Below are 21,563 nucleotides of genomic sequence, written 5' to 3' on the forward strand. Positions count from 1 at the left end.
GAGAAGGGAGTGAGGAGGAGAGATGGAGGGGAGCTTTTATAGGATGGCTGATAGGCCTAGTGACCTAGATCTGACGTCGGGAGATGATTTGCCAAGCGAATGGGCGGTTCGGTCTGTGACTTGGGATTACCGGCTCCTTAGTGTATGGATGGTCTGAATTTGGTTTCAAGATTTATCGAACTGAAGTCCATTCTAGTGATTATAAATTAGATATAAATTAATTAAGCTAATATAATTATGTATATTATATATGTATACTCTACTATTGGTTTATAGAGAATATATTTTTGTGTTCTAACAAAAACGGCTTCACCGGGTTTAGTAGAGCTCAGGCTCGTTTAAAATAGCTCTAGTTATGTTTTTCGTTAAAATCATTTTTTGTTAACGGGACGTTTGGATCCCTTCATTTTAGAGGAATTGGAATTCACTCAATAAAGTAACTTATTTAGTTTGGAATTTGACATTCCACCACTTTCCAAAGTTCAGATATAAGTCTATCTCAAATTCATGGGGTGGATGGTGGGAAATGATTTTATTTATTAGTAGAATTGGTTTCTAATCTATAACTTACATGACACTCTTCGTCTCACTCCTCTATAGTAAAAATGTAGCACATAAATTTCTCCAACATCTTGCTAATAATAGTATACAAATATATTTTGCATAAAACCGAATTATCTTAATTGATATATCTGCCTAAAGTCATTTCGTAAATCGTTTGACAAAAACGACTTATCATGGAGCCAAAACCATTTCCAATATATTAAAGTGCTAGAGCAAAAGCCGATGGAACTAATATTTGTGGCTTCTTCTCCATAGTACAAAAACGGCTCTGACTTTTAGATATTTTTCGCATGAAACCGTTTAAACAAATGTTTGGTATGGATCTAGCTTTTTGCAGAGAAAAACCATAGTCGAAGCCCTGCCAAACAGACTCTAAGTTGTATAGTAGAAATATAACCGGCTATAAAATCAACTTTTACCTCAGTTTATAAATTTAAGAAAATCTTATACCTAAATTTTGAAATGTAATTGAATATTCTAAGCCAACAAAATAAAAAAAATCCAAACGGCATCTAACTTTCTCTAGTATTCTTCTATTAAAATTCATTTTGTAGTATTTTTTTAAATCTGCTTATATTTTACTACCTCCCGTTATAAAAGTTGACTTTTAGATTATAGTTCTGTTTCTTTCTCTTTTATCTTTATTATCTTGTATTAGATTTTACTTACTCTACTTTTTGTTATATCTCTCTCATTCATATAGAGTATAATGCTTGTGGGTTACGATAATACTAAATATTCGAGGGGAGCCACCACAATACAGCCTAAAAATGCATATGAATTCTAAAATCCAAGAACATGACAGGTTGGGGTAAAGAGGCGGCCAGCCTCTAAATTTATAGGACATAAGAGCGTCTTTAAGAGACTAGCTAAATAACTCGTCGAGCTAAATTTTGACTACTAAACAACAATATAACTCTCCAACGGACTAATCATCAAACTCGTCAAGCTATCCGACACTCTAAATTGGCTCCCTTACTAGCTAAAATTGGCATGTCACCCTGTCTAGCCAAACTAGATAGATAGTATGTTAGAGTGAGATGGTACATATAGAGTATAATATTTATGGAAAGATAAATATAGAGTCAAATAGAAAACAAAAAATAAAGAGTCATTTAAAGATGCTATAAGCCTAGATATATGTATATAGTAGTCAGACTATTAGTATATAGTCTAATAATTTGGTAGTAAAGTGTCGAATAGTTGGGGAACTATGATGTATTCGTAGCTCGATCTTGTTTAAATATGTTAGAGAGAAATTGAAAAATAATACAGTAATATGTACCTTTTATTTACTTTTATTTACTTGTTGTTTGATATAACTATTTTAAGATATATATTAAGTGTTTATATAGTTATATATAAAGATAATTAGAAAGGCCTCTATTTTAAACCTCGTCCTAGGTCGCTAAAATCTCAGGACTCGCTGAACATGATGTGGTTAAACAAGTCTTGGCATCAAGATTCAGAGCTTACATCTTGGTATATTACGAGTATCCAATGGACTTCTAAATTTAATATAAGGGTACAAACCACACCGAAGAATCAAACATGAACCGTACAAATATGTAAATACGTCAAAATGTCAGGCACAACTATGCCTCTCGTATTACTATTGTATCGTCGCGACACCCATCGACTTCCCCCTCCCACAGCCGAACACCTCGTTCCGACACCCATGGGACTTCCACGCGCAGTCTCCCCAGTCGCGTCATGGCCATTCCATTGCCATTTCTCCTCGCTTGTCACCGTCGCAGCGATGCTCGATTTGACACATCTCTGTTCCCAAGCCCATCTCGCTCCTTTCAGATATTTGTATATATATGTAGCAGCAGTCAAAAGTTTTAAGGTGTATTTGGTTTCCCTGACTACAATTTAATTTGTGTCACATCAAACGTTTGGATATTGGGTATAAGTAGAGCCTAGAAAACATTAGCCTAACGGGAAGTATCAATCCCAATCTCCATCCCCCATCCCCCACTACACAAGCGGCCATGCATCGACGAGAGGTGGCGCGACAAACAAATATCGCCTTGGCATGTTGTTGGCGTATGTCGCGTGACGTGACCGGTGTGGAAGACTTGTGGAACGATCAATACCTAGGGGGTGTTTGGTTTGAAGAATCAATCCATTCTAGATGAGGTGGTGTATCATTAGTTAATTCCATAAATTTAGTGGAATGAACTCATTCGTCTTATTATTACTAATTATTAGTACATGAGGAATGAAATGGTAATGGACCATCTCATTCTATTTCACAAACCAAATAAGAAAGTGAGTAGTGAGAAGATGATGGATCATCTCATTCCTCAAACCAAACACACTATCAGTTCATCTCCCTGCCCACCTGCACGCACATGTCGCCCCCGTGGCCTCCTTCGCCGCTGGACGGGCCCGTACGAAACGTGCTTCTCATCGGAGGACATGAGGGATGGCTTTTAAGGGCATGCACAACCCACATAATAACTCATATCTTATGTGGTATCTAAGGGGCACCTGTAAAAAACGTAACAGACGTATCTTCGCGAAGAAACGTCTCTGGCATGCTTCTCTAAGTTTATATATGGTTAAACATATACAACCAATATAAATGAGTCATATCTTGATGATTCTGGTGAATAAGATACATGTACTAGATATATTGGGTTGTATGAACAAATTTCTAAGATGTATCTAGTGTCTAGAGAACCACAACATAGTATCTATGTTGTACATGCCCAAAAGCAGAGGCAGTGCTATCTTATCTAGTCTATTTTTGTTGTCCTTATCCAATTATATGCATGGAAAGTTATCTGGTTGTTAGGCAAAGTGTGGAGGGTGAGAAATAGACCTAAGCGTTTCGCGTGGTGTTGGTGTTTCGAACCTTGTCTGACAAGTAAGTTTATTGTGTGCGTTCTGGTCTTCGGAGGGTATGAGCGATGTGCGCAAGATTTATATTGGTTCGGGGAGAACATCTCTACATCCAGTCATCGGCAGCTCGCGCTACATGCATCATTGATGATCAAAGCTCGTAGTAAGGGTTACAAGCAAGCGAGAGAGGGATGAGAGGCTTCCAAGTCTCTTGTTGGTGGTGGAGTTGGTTATAAAGTGTAGCCCTAGCTAAGTCTTGGTTTTGTCCGACGGGGCTCTGTTGATCTTTGGGCGTCGTCTTATCTCGAGGTCCGTCCTTCTGGGCGTGTGTTCGAAGAAGCCACCCTCTCGTGTTCGGCTCGGCTCGTGGTGGCTTCCACATTGTCGTAAAGAAAACACCAATCCCTGAGAGGAGGGTGAAGAGGCCTGGTAGCTAGGTGATATGGCTCTCAATCTCTGGGCTAGCTGTCTCTCTCCAAACTTGAAGGTCTAGAAGCCAGTGTTGTCTCAGAGTAATACGGGCTGTCCTCTGAGCAACGTAGAAGGACTCATGAGTTAGAGTGCTGAACTAATAAGGGTCGGCTATGGTGTCTCTCTGCTTAGGAAACCACTCTCCTATAGGCACATGCTTGAAACGACAAACTCTTGCAGCTGTAGCTCCGTGGAGGTCATAGAGACGAGGGTCTCCCTGAAGTGGCTAAACATGCTCAAGAACCACAGCCATGCTCTTGTTGGGCTATGGTGGATGAGGTGGATCCTCGCCATCTCCACCAACTGACGGTCTGACGGACCCAAGTTCTCTGTTTTTGCCATCTGAACTGAGTTGAGATGAGTTCTGTTCTAGAACAACTGACTGCTGATAGCTTACCACAGGGTCACAACCGGTGTTGCATTGCATTAGCCTCGAACACAACAGGGTCACAGAGATTAGAGAATGGCTTTGTTTTTTTGTTTCTCCCTCCAACGTCCAACCTGCAGAATGTCGATGCAGCCATGGTACCTGTGTGGCTCTGTTTCTAGCAAACGAGTGCCTATAACTTTCAAAATTTTCTAAACAATGTAATAAAGAAAAATTGAACTGAACAAAGATGCACGCCAACGTTTCTTGAGCCAACAGTTCCCTGGTGCTCCACTTCAAATTTCCCCCTAACCATCTTCGCACTGTTTTAACGTACAAAAGAAAGCCAAATTCTAAATTAAGCTGTTACAACTGTTCGAACTGCTGCGGCTACAATCTATAGAGACAAAATATTGTAAAAGTCGTAGCCGAATATTGTAAAAGTCGTAGCCGAATTAAAGCTGCAGCAAGTCACAGCAATATTGTACGAACCCCGACGGGCTGCGAGGTAAAAACCCCGACGGCCGACGCCATTAGCGGTCGAGGCTACTACGAACGAGGCCCCGCAAGACAGGCCCCGCTGTCTTGCGCACTGACGCCCTTGACAGGGCCGTTCGTCCTCCCTTCGATCTACCCTGATCTAACAACAATCACATACAATTACGTAACTGGCAATGCAGCCAGTGCAAGCCCGAGTTTATTGCCCAACAAACATATTTACAAGGTGCCTAAAATGTGCCTGTATTTGGGCTCTAGAGCTTTTGAGGTGTTTTCACCCCTATCTAGTAAGTAAAATCTGAAAACTAATCCAAGCACACACCTCTATCTTCTATTGTCTCTATACCAACACACACACGCAAAATCATCTGAACTGGCATTTGAGCAAGTCACTCAGCAGCCAAATCTGTTTCCCTCCTGAGTCTTCAGACTGGTAGCCATCATGAAAGACAGTGGAAGCAGCAACCGGCCACTATCTTAGATAGGCATTCAGCGCAACCAGCTTTGGATTTACACTTCATCCGAGTAATAAGTACCTTGCGCATCAGCAACGTCCTTGCTCGCACTGGTAGGTGTTTTCCCTTGCAGCTCGGCGCACACAAGCTTGGTCAAGAGGAGCCCGGCAAGGAGAGCCGCCGCCATCAGCATGGTGAACACAGCGCTCCAGCTCTTGGACGAGATGTACCCTGTCAGCAGCGGTCCAATGGCAGCTCCAATAGACCCCGTCCCGTCGATTATGGCCGTCACGGTGGCCAGCGCCCGGGAGTTGCCGTTCAAGGAGCTGTGGGTGCCGAGGTCGGCCGACACCGCAGTCGTGATCAGGGCGTACGGCCCGTTCACGAACATTCCGGTGACGAACATGAGGCAGACGTTCCACGCCATCGACGTGCTCCCGTACGCGCGGTACAGGAAGAGGGCGGGTATCGCGCAGTACATGAAGCTGGCAGCTGTGATCGCCCGCGCGTTTAGACGGTCGGAGATGTGGCCGGCGAGGACTCCTCCCAACACGCCACCGACGTCGAAGATCGTCGATAAGCTGCCGGCCATTGCATCGGAGAGGTACACGCCACCGATGCCTGAAACAAGGTGAAGCAGGGCTGTTAGAAAGCACATTCCTCCAATTTGTAGAGACATATTTGAAGGTCGAATATGGATGGAGACTTACGTGTATGGCTGATGTAGAAGGGTAGCCAGTACAGGAAGGTATATGCAACCAATTTAGAGAAGAAGAGGCAAAGAGCGAATGGCGCAACTCCAGGAATCCTCCATGCCTCCAAGAACCCCACTGCCTTATGCTTAACTTGTTGGCCTGGTTCCAAAAGGGGCTCCTTCACAGTGCCAGTGTCCTTCTCACAGTTCAATTCACCACTGCCAGCAATGTCTATCTCCATCACCTCAGGGCTAACCGGCAAGGAAACATACACCACCAACCCAACAAGAGCCATGACAAGGCTAGGGACGGCGAACGACCAGCCCCACCCGAACTCGAGGAGGAAGGCGGCAAGCAGCGAGCCAGCTATGTTCCCGATAGAAGTGTGCGCGTTCCATACGCCCATGATCAGCCCCCTCTTGCTCTTCCCGAACCAGTTACCGACAACCGCGACAACCGACGGCCACCCAACCGACTGAAACAGGCCGGAAACCATCTGAACGACCAGGAAATAGTAGAAGCTGTGGACGTTCAGCCAGTATCCAGCGCCGAAGAGAGCCGTGAACACGGCAGTCCCGACCATGCCGATCGTCAGAAAGATCCTTAGATCTATGCGGTCCCCGATGTGTCCGGCGAAGAACATCCCGATGGAATACGCAGCGAGGAACGCGACGTCTATCTCGCCGAGCAACGCTGAGCCGTCAGCGGTGTTGAACGGCAGCCAGCCAGTGTTAAGAGCCGGAGCCTCGCTCGTGTGCAGGTGCAGCCGTCCCCAGTGGGAGAACCCCATCTTCGTCTGGGGGTCCAGCGCGCTCTTGACGATGCTCGTGATCTTCCGAGTCATGTGGAAGCATGCGTATGCGAAGAATGTGAGGACCAGGACTAGCGTCTGGTAGGTTCTCAGCGAACCGGCACCTCCGAATAGCCTAAGGCCAGGAGGTTTCTTGCTCGCCATCTGTTGAGACTGAGCCATGAGGACACAAGTTTCGCTGAGAAAGGTCACCGCCGTGCAGCTAGCGCCGGCTGCAGGGACGCTTCTGGAACCAGCAACGATTACCTACCACCTGAAAGAAAGCAACCAAGGGAGATGTGATCAGGATAACAAGCCCGGCGCAAGGAGACACAAGATGATATGGTTGCTACTCTTAATTCGTAATAACAGTATGCAACCAACAATCATGCTCTAGAAGGTTGGAAAACAGTGATCTCAATCTCAATGCCGCCTCGTGCAGCCGTTTCATTTACATTACACCACAAAGATGCACCGAAATGATCCAAAGCATCTCAGCATATTTCGGGAGACAAATTGATCTGCTTATTTATTATTAGCCAAATTCAATGGTGACAGGTGCAACTGTGCAAGACATTTGTTGATCTTGTTCATTAGCAACCCTGACCCTGGATCAGAGACAATACAGCGATCAAATTTGCATGTCCCTAAACGCCCCACGGATCAAAATTTCATCGAATTCATGCTCATAACTCCTAATATTAGCCCAGCCGCATCTATACCAGCCGATAAACTAAGGATTATTCCCCCGAAGTCTCAACTCTGACTCCCTCAAGCAGCATATTCTCTGAAACCTGCACAGGGACAGGGAGGAAGTTTTCCAAGTGGACGCAGGTAAAAAGGTGATCTTGACACTCGGACGCCCAACGTCCCTGCAAATATTTCACAAGTCCAATCACGGGAGCCGTGCTGTGACCCCACCCTATTTCCAGCTCTCAACAGTCAACACGTATGATCTCACACCTGACGCAACGCACGACCCCAAGTCCAGGGCTGGGAAAACACAACCTTTTGCCCCAGAAACTCCCTATCGACCCGTCAGGCCGTCACCAAAAATTTCCCCACCCGAAACCCCTCCCCTGAACGAACCCATTGCAGCGGCACAAACCCACTGCACACACACCACCGTGAAAAGAAAAATAGCATCGGAGAAGCAATAGCACAAGCTGCGGATTCGGCTCAGAACCGCCGCGGAGATCAAGAACAGGACAGAGCACGGACCTGGTGGGGTGGGGGTGCTCCCGGAGCAGCGGCCGATCTTCGCCGGGTCGGACGGGCGGCCGATCTTCGCCGGATCGGATTGGGCGGCCGCGCAAATGCACACGCGACGCGGCGGAACCACGCAACGGGGACCGTGCGGTTCTTTCTTGTTCGTGGTGGTGTCCTCGAGCTCGGTTTGGGTGGTGCGAGTGCGAGTGGGAAGTCACCGAGCGAGGGCATTTATTGGAAGCTGTGCCGGGTAGATTTTACGGTGCTGCCCTTGGACGGAACTGGTAAGTTAGTAACGTGTTTTTTGGCCGTAGACCGCGCTCACTCACACGACGGTTTCCGCTGGCAGTTTGGTAAACCAAGGCGAGGGCAATTAGGTAAAGTGGGGGGGGGGGGGGGGGGGGGGGAACTACTAGCGTATGCGTATACAGAGTTCCCAAGTCCGGTTTGGAAACTCCACGGCCTCACTTTTTGTGTTATCTGGCGTCCATTGTCTCTTATCCACGTTGGAAGAAGCTGTTTATCCTGATTTCCCATGTGCAGTCCAATATCGTCATGTCCTTTTTAAAATATATACCTTCTAGATTTTATAAGTTAGATTATAGTTGAAGAGTAAGAGATAAAATATTACTTTGACATCATAAATAAGTTAGAATTGCTTGATTTATTTTAGCTTATTTGTGATGTTAAAGTGATATTTTACTCTTCTACCCTTATAATATAATCTAAACTAGAAAAAGAGTAAACGTATCCTAGGTCATTACAGTTTTTTATTTGTCATGGTCATGGATGAAACGCATGGAGCCAGGTGCACAGTGAGCGCAACGCCCGAATTTTTTGTATTTTAGCCCTTAAACAGAAGTAAAATCACGTTTAGACCTAAAAAATTTTTAAATGCAGTTTTGGACCCTTAGCTCGGCGCCATAGCCTGTGGCGCCGAGCTAACACAGCTCGGCGCCACAGCCTATGGCGCCGAGCTTCGTGACGTGGCAGCCCGCGTGGCACCTAGCTCGGCGCCACAGATCTTGGCGCCGAGCTAGGAAATATCCGCCAGACGCCTTTCTCTCTGCCCGTTTCCTCTGTTGTTCAGTAACCGCGCCGAGCCCACCGCCGCCGTTGGGAAAACGCCGCCGCCCCGTCGCCGTCGCCTTCTCTCCGGCCACCCGCACGCCCAGGTCCGGCGGCGCGGCCGCCCTACTCTCCGGCCTCCCCGCCCTCCCAGCGCCGGCGAGCTACGCCGAGCTCGCCCGCCCCGCCCGCCTACCTCGCCTGGGCCGGCCGCCGCCGAGCTCCCCGGCCACCGCACAGCCTGCTCGCCGAGCTCCGGCCCCGGCAGCTCCCTCCCCGTCCACCGCGCTGCCTGCTCGCCACCGGCCGGCCACCGCTCCAGCCCCGGCAGCTCCTTCCCCGGCCGCCGCGCGCTCACTGCCTGCCCACTGCCGCCCCTGGTATTTTTTTTTTAATTTCTTAGTTAGTAAACTCTTAGGGTTTGTTAGTGATTAGTAATTAGTTAGCTATCCAATTATTTATTGTTTAGTAAATAGTTAGCTTTTTTGTTGTTAGTGTTTATTAAAATAGTTAGCTAGTTTGTTGCGTAGTATATTGTTAGTGTTTAGTAAATTCTTAGTGATTATATAGCTACCATTTTCTTTAGGGCATTGATATTACATGTTGGTTTTTTTGTACGTAGGTGTTCGTCCGACTTGACCTTCTCCACCGTTACCTGGAGTTGTACGCGTTCTCAGGTATACATAGTTTTCGTACATTATTTATAGATTATGTAATTTCGTTTGATGTGTTCATTTAATATTTACTATATGGTTATTAGTTAATATATATTTATTACTTAGTAAGTTAGTAGGCTTAAGTATGTAGCCATTATTGAGTTAGTAATCCATTTTTGCAATAGATGGACAGCCTAGTAACACTATACCATGGAGGAAGGGTGGAGATAGATGCTTATGGGAGTGTTACTTTTGATGGTATGAAGATCGTGACCATGTTGTTCGTTGAAAGACCAACTTTTGACCAGCTTTTGGCTCGAGCTTGTGAGGAGATTAGTTGCGACATAAACGACCCTAGAATATCAATTCAGGGTTTGTTGTCCCATATTACATATGGAACAGTTGTCCGACGGTTGATCTCCATTACCTCAGAAGATGATTGGGTGATATATTTAAGAATTGTGAAGACGATGGTTCCACCATGTTTGGATGTGGTTGTTCAAAAGTTACCTGTTAGTCATTGCGGAGGTCCAGTGGGGTTGTCTCCACAAATGCCAAATGCATCTCGTATTGAAGCTCCTTTGGTAGAGCTTCATGAAGAAGTCGTTGTTGTGCCCGATGCTCAATCGGGTCCGCACGAGTATGGGATTTCTCGTCCTATTCCCGGCGTTTGTGGGGCTTCTAATGCGGTTGTACCCCCCCAAGAGATCCCATTGACCCAGGATCCAGTTCACGATCATCCTAGTAAGTGTCTTCGACACATTGTTCGTATCCATCATTATTTCGTTTGATTAGACTTTTTAATGTGGTTTTTCTTGCTCCGACCCGATGCAGGATCTCCACATATCGATAATGCTGATGTTCAGATTGATGTGCCTGTGTCATATAATATGGACAACATATGCAGGGCATCCAATAGTGTTGATGTTCAGATTGAGGATGAGGAGGAGCCATATGAGGCTGCACGGGCCGTAGATTCTGATGATGACCGTCCGGTTCAAGAAATGACCGAGCAAGAAATTGAACTCATAAGACGTTTGTGTCCGGAGCGAGACCCTGCAGTACATGAATTTAGCAGTTTAAGTCATTCCAGCCGTGCGTATGCTGAAGGACGTGACGATGAACTGCTAGAGGCTCCGGATAACGCCGACAGCATTGAGATTAAGGTTGGCTTACTTTTCAAGGATCTGCCTACACTGAGACGATGGCTACAGGAATATTCTGTGAACCGGAAGAGGCCGTTCAAGGTGAGACATTCGTATGCACAGCGTCGTTACACTGTTGTGTGCGAGATGCCAGAATGTAATTGGAGGGTATGTGCCCGAAGGCAGAAGGACACCGGAAAATTTAAGATCACCAAAATTGTAGGTCCACACACTTGTGCCCAGACAGAGCTGAGCTCTAAGCATCGTCAGTTGACATCTACCCTGATTGCGAAAAGGATATTGGGGATATTGAAGGGTCAGCCAAACTTGAAGGTGAAGTCAATTATGACCATGACTTCGGAGCTGTTTGGTTACAGGATCAAATATGGGAAAGCATGGAGGGCAAAGCAGCGGGCATGGAAGATGATATACGGGGATTGGGAGGAGGGTTATGAGAAGTTACCAGCATTGTTCAATGCAATGAAAGCAAAAAACCCAGGCATGCATTACGAGTACATCCCCAAACCTAATGAATGGAGGAACGGCAAAGAGATATTTTATCGGGCTTTCTGGTGTTTCTCGCAGTGCGTAGAGGCCTTCAGGCATTGTCGTCCCGTGCTCTCTATTGATGGTACTTTTCTGCTTGGGAAGTATAAGGGCACATTGTTGGTTGCCATATCATGCGACGCAGACAACTCACTGGTTCCTTTGGCATTTGCTTTGGTGGAGAGGGAGAACAGAGATAGTTGGTCTTGGTTCTTGCGGCTTGTACGCATCCATGTCGTAGGCCCTGGACGCGAGGTTGGTGTCATATCTGACAGACACCAAGGTATTCTTAATGCAGTGCAAGAGCAGATTCCTGGCTACGCACCCATGCACCACAGATGGTGCACTCGACATCTAGCAGAAAATCTTCTTCGAAAGGATCATAGCAAGGCTAACTTCCCCCTTTTTGAGGAGGTATGTCGTCAGTTGGAGGTTTCGTTTTTCGAGGATAAGTTGAAGGAACTAAAAGATGCAACAAATGCTGAAGGTAAGAACTGGATTGCTGGATTGCTGAGGGAACCACACAAATGGACAAGGGCCTACGACGAAGGTGGCTGGCGGTTCGAGTTTCAGACTAGCAACATGGCCGAGTCATTTAACAGTGTGCTCAAGGGTATACGGGGCATGCCAGTCAATGCTATAGTAACATTCACTTTTTATAGGCTAGTGGCTTGGTTTAATGATAGACACGCGCAGGCCAAGGCAATGCAGACCCGAGGGCAGAGATGGGCACCTAAACCAACATCACACCTTAATAATGCAAAGGAACGTGCCCATAGACATGAGGTACAATGCTTTGATGAGGAGCTGGGTAAATACGAGGTAACAACACTAGGCGGCATAACTTCCGACGGTGAGGTGCGACCTTCGAGGACACATGTCGTGTTACTTGATGCATTCTGGTGTGGATGTGGTAAACCTAGACAATACCATTTTCCATGTTCTCATTATGTTGCGGCCGCACGTCATCGTAACTTTGCATTTGAGAGCAGAATACCTTCTGAGTTCAGTGTAGAGAGCTTAGTACGTACCTGGAGCCCTCGTTTTGAGCCATTTCTTGATGAGTCACAATGGCCACCGTACACCGGTCCGGTATACGTTGCTGATCCAGCGCATCGATGGGACAAACGTGGTAGTAGGAAAAGGAGCCGGTGCAACATGGTTATGGATCAGGTTTCCGGTCGCAGTAGGAGAGGACGAGCGTCTCCCTTTCTCGTGGACCCAGAGCAGAATGAATGCGGAAAATGCGGTAGACTTGGCCACAACTCACGTACATGCATTTGGACACTTAGTCAGGTGTGATATATTTTTTTATTCACAAATTTTATTCTAATATGTCGATTTTTTTATACACAAATTTTATTCTAATATGTTGATATCTTAATTTGCAGGATGGCGCAGTTCCACTTGCTGGACCCTCACTACGACGAGCACCACAGGGGCCGTCTCACCGCAGAGGGAGAGGTAACATTTTGTACATAAATTAAATTTTCGAATTAATATGTGCGACCTATATTTGACTAATGAAAATTCTTTTGATTGCTAGGTGTTGCCCGTTCTGCGGGTCCGGACCCACGACCGGTTTCTGGAGGAGATGAGGTACGATGAGAGGTACACTCCTCTCCTACAGAGGGCTGGCTTGGACGTCTTATCGTACCAGGTCCGCCGTGGGCTGCCCACTTTCAACCCAGCGGCGTTGACGGCTCTGGTCGACAGGTAAAGACTTCTCTAGTTGTTTAATATTTACAATTATCAAATCTACTTTGCATACTAATGATTTTGTATTCTTTTGTCTTCCAATAGGTGGCGGCCAGAGACTCACACTTTCCACCTTCCCTGCGGTGAGATGACCGTGACGCTTGAAGATTGCCAGAAGATTCTTGGTCTCAGCATTATGGGTCGTCCAGTGACCGGTCAGGCATCACCAGGCGGTTGGAGGCAGAGGGTGGAGGCCTTTCTTGGGAGACTGCTTCCGGATGAGCTACGAGGTAGCCACAACACCGGAGTCCCACTGACCTGGCTTAGGCAGAGCTTTGGGCAGTGTCCACCTGGTGCAGATGAGCAGACGGTTGGATACCATTGTCGAGCTTGGATTCTCCATCTCTTTGGTTCAGTTCTTTTCCCAGACGCGACAGGCGACAGCGCTTCATGGATGTTTCTGCCCTGCCTGACTGACTGGGATACGACCGGAGGTTACAGCTGGGCTTCAGCAGTGTTGGCCTTCCTGTACAGGCAACTTTGCGAGGCTTGTCGTCGTTCGTCGAGGACCGCCAGCTTAGGTGGATGTGTCTACCTACTACAGCTGTGGATGTGGGCACACATACCCGTCGGGCGACCCAGAGAGTTTCCTCCTCGTGAGTGGTTCGTGGTAGCCGGACATCGGCTTAAGCCCACGGCTGCTTACCGCTGGGACCAGGTCGAGGAGCCATTCGCACGACACCAGCGTGCTTACGTGGAGTACTCAAACGAGCTCGACGCTCTTACTCCTTCGATGGTGAGTTGTCTCCTTTTTTCTTTTTACATGTCCTTTCTACTTTTATCACACGACACCAGCGTGCTTACATGGGCTTTCTAAAACTTTTGCAGGTGACTTGGCAACCGTATCTTGATCCATATTTCGCCAGCATACAGTTGAGCAGCATGTGCTCAATAGACGAGGACATCTACCTCATGAGGTGTCCCCTAATTTGTTTTTATGCTGTTGAGTACCACTTGCCCCACAGAGTTGCTCGACAGTTCGGATTGCGCCAGGAGTTTCCGGTGGAGCCATTCTCGACTTCAATAGAACTTCATAAGTGAGTTACTACATGCACTTGTTATTCTAACTAATAATTGAAATATCAGTTAGTCGCTAATATATGGTTCTACCTTTTGCAGGTTCGACAGACAGAGACAGAAGAAGGTCACGGACTTCGAGACGCACCATCGTGATTACATTGATGAATGGGAACAGCAGGGGGATCTTAACTATGAGAATGACCAGGCGAACACAAACTACAACTTCCGGAGGTATTTGATTTGGTATTCTGGTGTGACTAGGTGCAAGCTGAAGGGACAGTGGACAGCTGCAGACTACGCCGAGCAAGAATCGTCAGACGACGAAGACACATCTTTCGACATAGCTGCTCGGCACGGGTCCCAAATTGAGGCTGCTCCAATCCTTGATAGAGTGGTAACTATTTCTTTACTAAAATTAGAGATTTCAATTCAATGGGATATGTCTAGTTTTGAGCATCCTAATGTCTTAACTTGTGATAGGGAAACTCTATGCTCGTATCTGTTGTTGAACTCGAGCGTATCTCACAGAGAACTTCAGATACTACTACGCTATCGTTACTATCAGTGAGTATCAATGTCTAACAGAAAACTTGTTTATTTGTATGTTGTAACATATGTCTTTAACTAACATTTCGATTACAGAGGGTATCACGTCGTCTTCGTCGAGCAGCGGCTCGGTGTGGATGCCGGTCTCTAGCAGGCGTTGACGTGCAGCTGCCTGTGCCTCGTATGCAGCAGGACGTTCAGCCTCCCATTTGTGCAGTTGGACCATCTACAGCAGGACTCAGCTCGTCGAGATCGACGCGGGACACGTTTGAGAACGTGGCCCAGGACGACGACGACGACGACGATGACGACGACGACGACGCTGGCGCTGGCGCTGGCGCCGCAGGTCAGGTGGAGATTGGACCGTCTCAGTTGCAGGATGCTCCTACAACTCAGCCATCACAGCTGACACCACGTAGAAGGCGTCCACGAGACCCTTACACTCCAGGCACCGACGCTCTTGGGGCCAAGGGCAAGGGTAAGACTAGGAGGAAATGAATACTTTTGTGATATGGACTGTGTGATTTGGACTAATGCTGGAGACGTTGTAATATGAACTATGTTATGTGTTTTGGACTATGTGTTGGGGAACTTGTATTTTGGACTTTGTTTGTGGACATTATATGAAGAACTATGTTCTGTGGATGTTTTTATATTCGATGTTATTTTGTGATGTATTATATGTTGAAATGCTTATATGTCTTATAATATGTGATTATTTGAACTGTGGTTGTTAATAAAACAAGGGGAACTCTTGCAAAATTTTTTTGTGAACTGTAAAAAACATAATAAGCAATAAGTAACGCATCTTTAGAGTTCTAAATTATTTTTGATACGTAAATACTACATAATAGGCTACAATTCTTCAGTCTGAATCACAATCTATGAGTAACTCATCTTCGGAGTCATCCGTCGCGCAATCCTCAACAACAACCTCATTCCACTTGCTGCATTGTCCTGCATCACACTTGTCACCAGTTCTTTTGTAATAATTGGCTTCTGCTTCATCTGCAGCTTGTGAGAATAGCTCATCCTCAGCCTCAGCCTCATCAGACTTCTTCTTGTAATAAGCTGCCTCTACCTCTGCGGCGGCCTGTGACATAAACTCATCCTCTTCCTCTTGAGCACGTAATCCAGCCTCAGCTAGTGCTATGAGCTCACTCAACCTTGACATGTCGTCCTCCTCTTCTTAATGTAATCCTGCCTCTGCGAGGGCGATAAGCTCACTCAATCTAGATGTGTCGTCGTCCTCCTCCTCCATCAGCTCAACCGTTGCCATTTTATCCTGAACATATCTCGCATGCGCCTCATCGGCCAAATAGTTTACGCCGCTTCCAATCTCTGCAAATATAATGAGAAAATTAAGTTAGCAAAGTTAGGACAAATAAATTGTACTAACATAATTATAATATCATTTATCTCACTTACTTCCCTTGAGGCGATCAGCAAGATTATCCAACATCTGTTTCTCGGCTTGAGCCGCTTCCCATTCCCTTGCATCCTGTGCTCTCTTCTCATCTGCCGCCTTCAACCTCCTATACTCTGCACGCTTCGGGCTATCATAAAAGGCAGATTTTGCTTCCCTACGCATGTCGCGTATGCGATCGTTAATGTACGAATCGACGAGCTGAGATCCACAACGCATCTTCTGTCCCATTATTCTCTTGGACTCTATTGTGCGCATCACCTCTCCTTTGTCGTCGTAACTCTCCCAACTGCATTTCCTCGTCTCCTACAAAAATATAGTAAGTACCGCTATAACATTACATCTGGTGCAAAAAAAATACCAACCTCATCGTAATCGACCATATGTCCACAAAAATATCCAACGCCAAGCTCCGAAGGAACTAATCCATACTTAGCTTCAATACCACATTTGCAGAGTACTGGATCAAATTTCACCTCTTCTGCCGCCCACCCCATGTATCTCTTTTCCTTTACCTCTGGCTCTGGCCAATGGGACAAAGGACCATACAACCACTCTCTGAAACGACACTTACGCCACCCGTATGGCTGCAAGAGAAAAAATTAGTAATTTATTGTAAAAAAAACTAGTTTATACATTTAGCGTATCAATGGGCTCACATAATCAATGTTCGGACAACAGAACTGCTTGTCATAGTCTTCGTCGATGACAGCACGGTCTCCACAATCGCATCGAGGCGGTGAGTCCATCCGTCTTTCTGTTGCTACCTCCTTCTCCTCATCCGTCATTGGTGGAGGATTCGGGGGAGGAGGTACCCAACGCTTAAAACGCTCATGACTTGTCTTTCCACTCAACCAATTAACGAAAAGAAGATATCGAGGGTCAAATTTATCAGGACCATCGATCCACTGGAAAAAGAAACACTTCTGATGTCCCTAAAATAATGGAAAGATGCACTATTACATATCTACAAAAAAATGAATGCGAACAAAATTAAGTGATAAGTCATAAGCTACGTACGTCCAAAGTGCCACAAAGATAGTAGCAGCGAGCAGCCGTGTCTGGATGTTGTGATTGATGTACCCAAGCCAGTCTGCCACAGTCACAGTTAGGCACGGGGAGTTCAGGAGGAACAGGAGCATCCTTACTAGATACGTCCGGATATAACTCCCGAGGACGACCTCTCTTCTGCCACAACGCCTCTCGGTACATGTCTTTCATCTAATAAACGATTATAATTATCACTTGTACCTATTATGCTTTATAATAAGTTTACACAGACTAATAATCGAAATGATAATATAATAGGTGTATACAAATTATTCAACTAAAAACCTAATATACAAAACGAATCAGTTCGAAATCATACCTTGGTCTACGGAGTGAACCAACTCAAATCTTTGAATCCAGGAAATTTTTACGAAGTTTGGAAATGGGATGAAATGAGCTGCTCTCGGCCAGCCGCGCGGGCGTTTTTATAGGAATTCGTAGCTCGGCGCCAAGATCTGTGGCGCCGAGCTACGAGGCCGCGCCGCCGCCACGTCAGCGCCAGGTCAGCCCTGGACGCAGCTAGCCGTTGCGGCCACGTCACAGCTCGGCGCCATAGGCTGTGGCGCCGAGCTGTGTTAGCTCGGCGCCACAGGCTATGGCGCCGAGCTAAGGGTCCAAAACTGCATTTAAAATTTTTTTAGGTCTAAACGTAAATTTACTTCTGTTTAAGGGCTAAAATACAAAAAATTCGGGCGCAACGCCGGTATAAACGGCGACAGGGCAGGGGTAGAATGGGAAGGAGGATCGAAAATCCATTATCCATGGCCACCCACCCGACGGGGCGGCGAAGCAGCTCTCCGAATATTCCCTTCCCGCTCCCGCCATCCACTGGAATTATCCCTCGCGTGCCGTGCGGGTCATCCGCTTGCTTGCCCGTTGCCACTCGCTACCCCCGGTCGCCGCGTCACTCACGCCCGCCGCGCGCGGGCGCAGGACACAGCTCGGCCCAGGGCCCACACGGGTGCCGACCCACAGCCCGGACAAGGCCGCCGCTTCCCGAGTTCCCGCGGTGGTGCAGGAAGATGGGCCCGCGTCGCCAGTCCACGTCGATGTCCGTGGGCCCCGCTTCGAACTGTCCCGGAGAAAGCTGGGCCGCGCGAGCCGGCACGGCACCCGCACGGATCCTCTGTGGCACGCGTGTCTACGTCTAACGTCTTGCGCCGGGCGGCGCGCCACCGCCACAAGTTTGAGGGGTCTGCATGGTATACTCTCTCTCTCTATATATGCGAGATGTGTACAACCATTATTCATCAAAATCAAACAATTGGCTGTGGCTGTGGTAGTAGTATTTCTCCCGCCTCACATAAATGGTTCGAGTGCTACTGCTACTAGCAAAGGGTGCAAAAGGGTGACACTCAAAATTTCTCCGAACTACAGTTATTAGATGGAGTTTGGTTGTTATAGCTAAAGTTTATTACATGTTATATCCGATGTTTAAGTGTCAGTTACAAATATAGTCCAATTAAAAAAACTAATTACACAGATAAATACTAAACGACGAGAAAAAGACTATTAAGGTCAATTAATCCATAATTAACAAATGTTTTATGTAGCATCACGTGAGCAAATCTTGGTGTAGTTAAGCTTAATAGAGTCATCTTACCGTGTAGTCCTCATGTGTGTAATTATTATTATTATTATTATTATTATTATTATTATTATTATTAATTATACTATATTGAATACTTATAACTAGTATCAAAACATCCAAAGGAATGCAAGAATTCCAAAGGAATTCAATACTACAAATTTGAAAACTGAGGTCGAGACCTAAGGTCAGAATACCTTAAAACAACTACTGTATTTATAATACTTCAGTTTTAAAAACAGAGATTAGCTAGCTTGCCAAACATCATCTGTATATAATAATGCAGTATTTGAGAATTGATCAACAACTCTGCTAATCCTGAAGCTACAACTCCTTAGCAAGTTGTTGTAATGAATATGGTTGAGTATAGCCTCTCTTTAGCTGAACACATCTGCGATGTTTCGAACCTCGCTCCGATAAGTAATTTTTTGTGTGCATGTTTCGGGCTCGGGACGGTGTGCGCAGTGGGCACAAATTTTATGCTGGTTCGGGCAGAACGTCCCTACATGCAGTCATCGGCGGTTTGCGCTACCGGCACCATTGCTGATCAATGCTCGTAGTAGGGGTTACAAGCGGACGAGAGAGGGATGAGAGGCTCCCAAGTCTTTTGTGGTGGAGGAGGTGGAGCCAAAGGATACAGAGTAGAGTCCTAACTAAGTCTTGGCTTGACGGCAGGGCTCCGGTCTCTGGGTCCTCACGGTGCGTCATCCTTCCTCTCGTCGGTCCGTCGTCTTTACCTCTGGGTGTCCATCTAGGCGTCTTCTCGTGCGTCCGTCCTCCAGGTCATTCCTCCTCTTTGTGCGAGGACCGACCTCCTTCTTTTATAGGCCAAGGAGGGGGTCAGCCGTCGGTGGCTTCCTCCTTTTATATGCCAAGGAGCGTTCTAGCACTGGGTGAAGCCACGGGCACTCGTGGGCCCTAGGGCCGTTTGATTGTCTCGTGTTCTTTACAGCGGATGACATTGGTCGTGTGGGGCCCGAGCACCATCATTCGAGCTACGCCGACCCCTGGCCTCTGTAGCCTGGGGCTTGACGTGACTTGTCCTGTTGTGTCGTGCAAGCGAAATGTGCACTCAGGCCTAGTCCCGACACTATGAGTGCGCCGTAAGCTAGAGATGTGCAGGTCATTAGTGCGTTGTAGCTTGAGGGGCTCGTAGGCCAGGAGTGGGAGGCGGACCGGCGCCTCTATCGTGGCTCGGTGCTAGACACAGTTAATGCAGTTGATCACTTATGGTGGGACGGTCTTGGGCTAGGCGAGGGATCCACTCGAGTGATTTCCTTTCGGTCCATCTGGCCCCCTGTCTAGTTCCGCCACGCCCGACCCCGGGCTTTGTGCCGTGGGGTTTGTCCAAGGGCGGGGTGCTTCCAGGGTAGACGTTTCCTTTCTCCTCCAGCTAACCGACGAGCCCCAGTTGCCAGAGACTTTTCCCTAGTGCGCTCGTTGACCGATGGGCCTCAGGAACCGGTGATCTTATCCTCGACAGAAGCCCCGAGCCCTGAGGGTGGGAGTATCTCCCTCAGGGGCTTATCCTGGGTTGGGCGTCGCCTTGTCCCTTTTGTGCTGGTCATCATGTTTCTGGTCATTCGACTGGTCGTGTCATGTGTTTGGTGCCGACTCATCTCTTGGTTACGCCCTGTGTTTTTATAGATGATCCCTCCATTAGGCAGCCTCGTCTTGCCTTATCCTCTTTTTGTTGTAGAGTGGTTTCTTCGCGAACTTTCATGGACCCATGCAAGCGTCCAGCGGGGGAACGCCTCGTGGCATTGTGCCCTCTTAGGCAGAAGATGATCAAATCGGGGTACAAGTTTGTCGGTGTTTCAAGCCTCGCTCTGACAAGTAAATTTGTTGTGTGAGTTCCAGGATCTGGATGGTGTGCGCAGTGGACGCAAGATTTATACTGGTTCGAGCAGAACGTCCTTATTTTCAGTCATCGGTGGCTTGCGCTACCGGCACCATTGATGATCAAATCTCGTAGTAGGGTTTACAAGCAGGCAAGAGAGAGGAGAGGCTCCCAAGGCTCTTATCATGGTAGAGGTGGTTACAGAGTGGAGTCCCTAGCGAAGTCTTGGCTTGGCGATGGGGCTCCAGCTTCTAGGTCCTCCTGTTCCTCGGTCCTTCGGGGCGTCTCCTTGTCTAGGGTCCGTCCATGACTTCTAGGATCCTATGATGTCCTCGTGTGTTCGTGGGAATCCAAAATGGGAGGTCCAAAGTCGGGTCGTCCTCCTTTTATAGGCCAAATAGGGGGTCAGCCAGCGGTGGCTTCCTCAAGAAGGAGCCATTGGGCGATGATAAAATCGGGCGTTCTACCATGGGGTAAGGCCCCACGTGTTCGTGGCTCCCGGGGTTGTTTGGTTGTCTCGTATTCTTTATGGTGGACGACGCGGGCAGTGTGGGGCCCGAGCGCTATCATTTGGTCCATGCCGACCCCTGTCCTTCGTAGCTTGGGGCTCGATGTAGTTCATCACGTTGTGCCCTGCCAGAGGTATGCGCACTCAAACCTAGTCTCGGTAGGTCATGAGTGTGTCGCATGTCAGGGGTGTGTGGGCCATAAATGCTCTATGGTTCTAAGGGCTTGTAGGCTACAAGTGGGACGTAGACCGACACCTCCGTTGTGGCTCGGTGACAGGCGCAGGTAATGTGACCGGTCACTTATGATGGGTCGGTATTGGGCCTAGCGAGGGATCCACTCGAGTGGTTTTCCTTCAGCACGCTCGGCCCCCCTGTTAGACTCCACCACGCCCTAACCCCAGGCTCGGTGTCGTGGGGATTGTCTGGGGGCGAGTTCCTCCAGGGTAGACGCTACTTGTCTCCTCCAGCTGATCGACGGGCCCTATTTTTCAGTGGCTTTCCCCGAGCGCGCT

At 47.3% G+C, this 21,563-nt stretch overlaps 2 protein-coding genes across 2 annotated transcripts in view; one reads left to right on the forward strand and one right to left on the reverse strand.

Annotated features, from left to right (window-relative positions):
- Positions 1 to 4,912: 4,912 nt before the first annotated feature.
- LOC100281074 (glycerol 3-phosphate permease) lies at positions 4,913 to 8,078 on the reverse strand. Its single transcript, NM_001370688.1, has 3 exons — positions 7,912 to 8,078; positions 5,916 to 6,964; positions 4,913 to 5,826 (listed from the first exon to the last, which is right to left on the reverse strand). The coding sequence occupies exons 2-3, from the start codon at positions 6,871 to 6,873 to the stop codon at positions 5,261 to 5,263; spliced, it is 1,524 nt and encodes a 507-aa protein (NP_001357617.1). The 5' UTR covers positions 6,874 to 6,964; positions 7,912 to 8,078; the 3' UTR covers positions 4,913 to 5,260.
- A 5,695-nt stretch (positions 8,079 to 13,773) lies between these two features.
- The window catches only part of LOC118473515 (serine/threonine-protein phosphatase 7 long form homolog), an 81,635-nt gene continuing 73,845 nt past the window's right edge, over positions 13,774 to 21,563 (forward strand). The window contains exons 1-3 of the mRNA XM_035963253.1: positions 13,774 to 13,808; positions 13,901 to 14,109; positions 14,192 to 14,435. Coding sequence (XP_035819146.1) covers positions 13,806 to 13,808; positions 13,901 to 14,109; positions 14,192 to 14,435 — 456 coding nt within the window. The 5' untranslated portion in view covers positions 13,774 to 13,805. The remainder of the gene's footprint in view (positions 13,809 to 13,900; positions 14,110 to 14,191; positions 14,436 to 21,563) is intronic.

This window comes from Zea mays, chromosome 10, assembly GCF_902167145.1.
Source record: "Zea mays cultivar B73 chromosome 10, Zm-B73-REFERENCE-NAM-5.0, whole genome shotgun sequence".
NCBI classification, from domain to species: Eukaryota; Viridiplantae; Streptophyta; class Magnoliopsida; order Poales; family Poaceae; genus Zea; species Zea mays.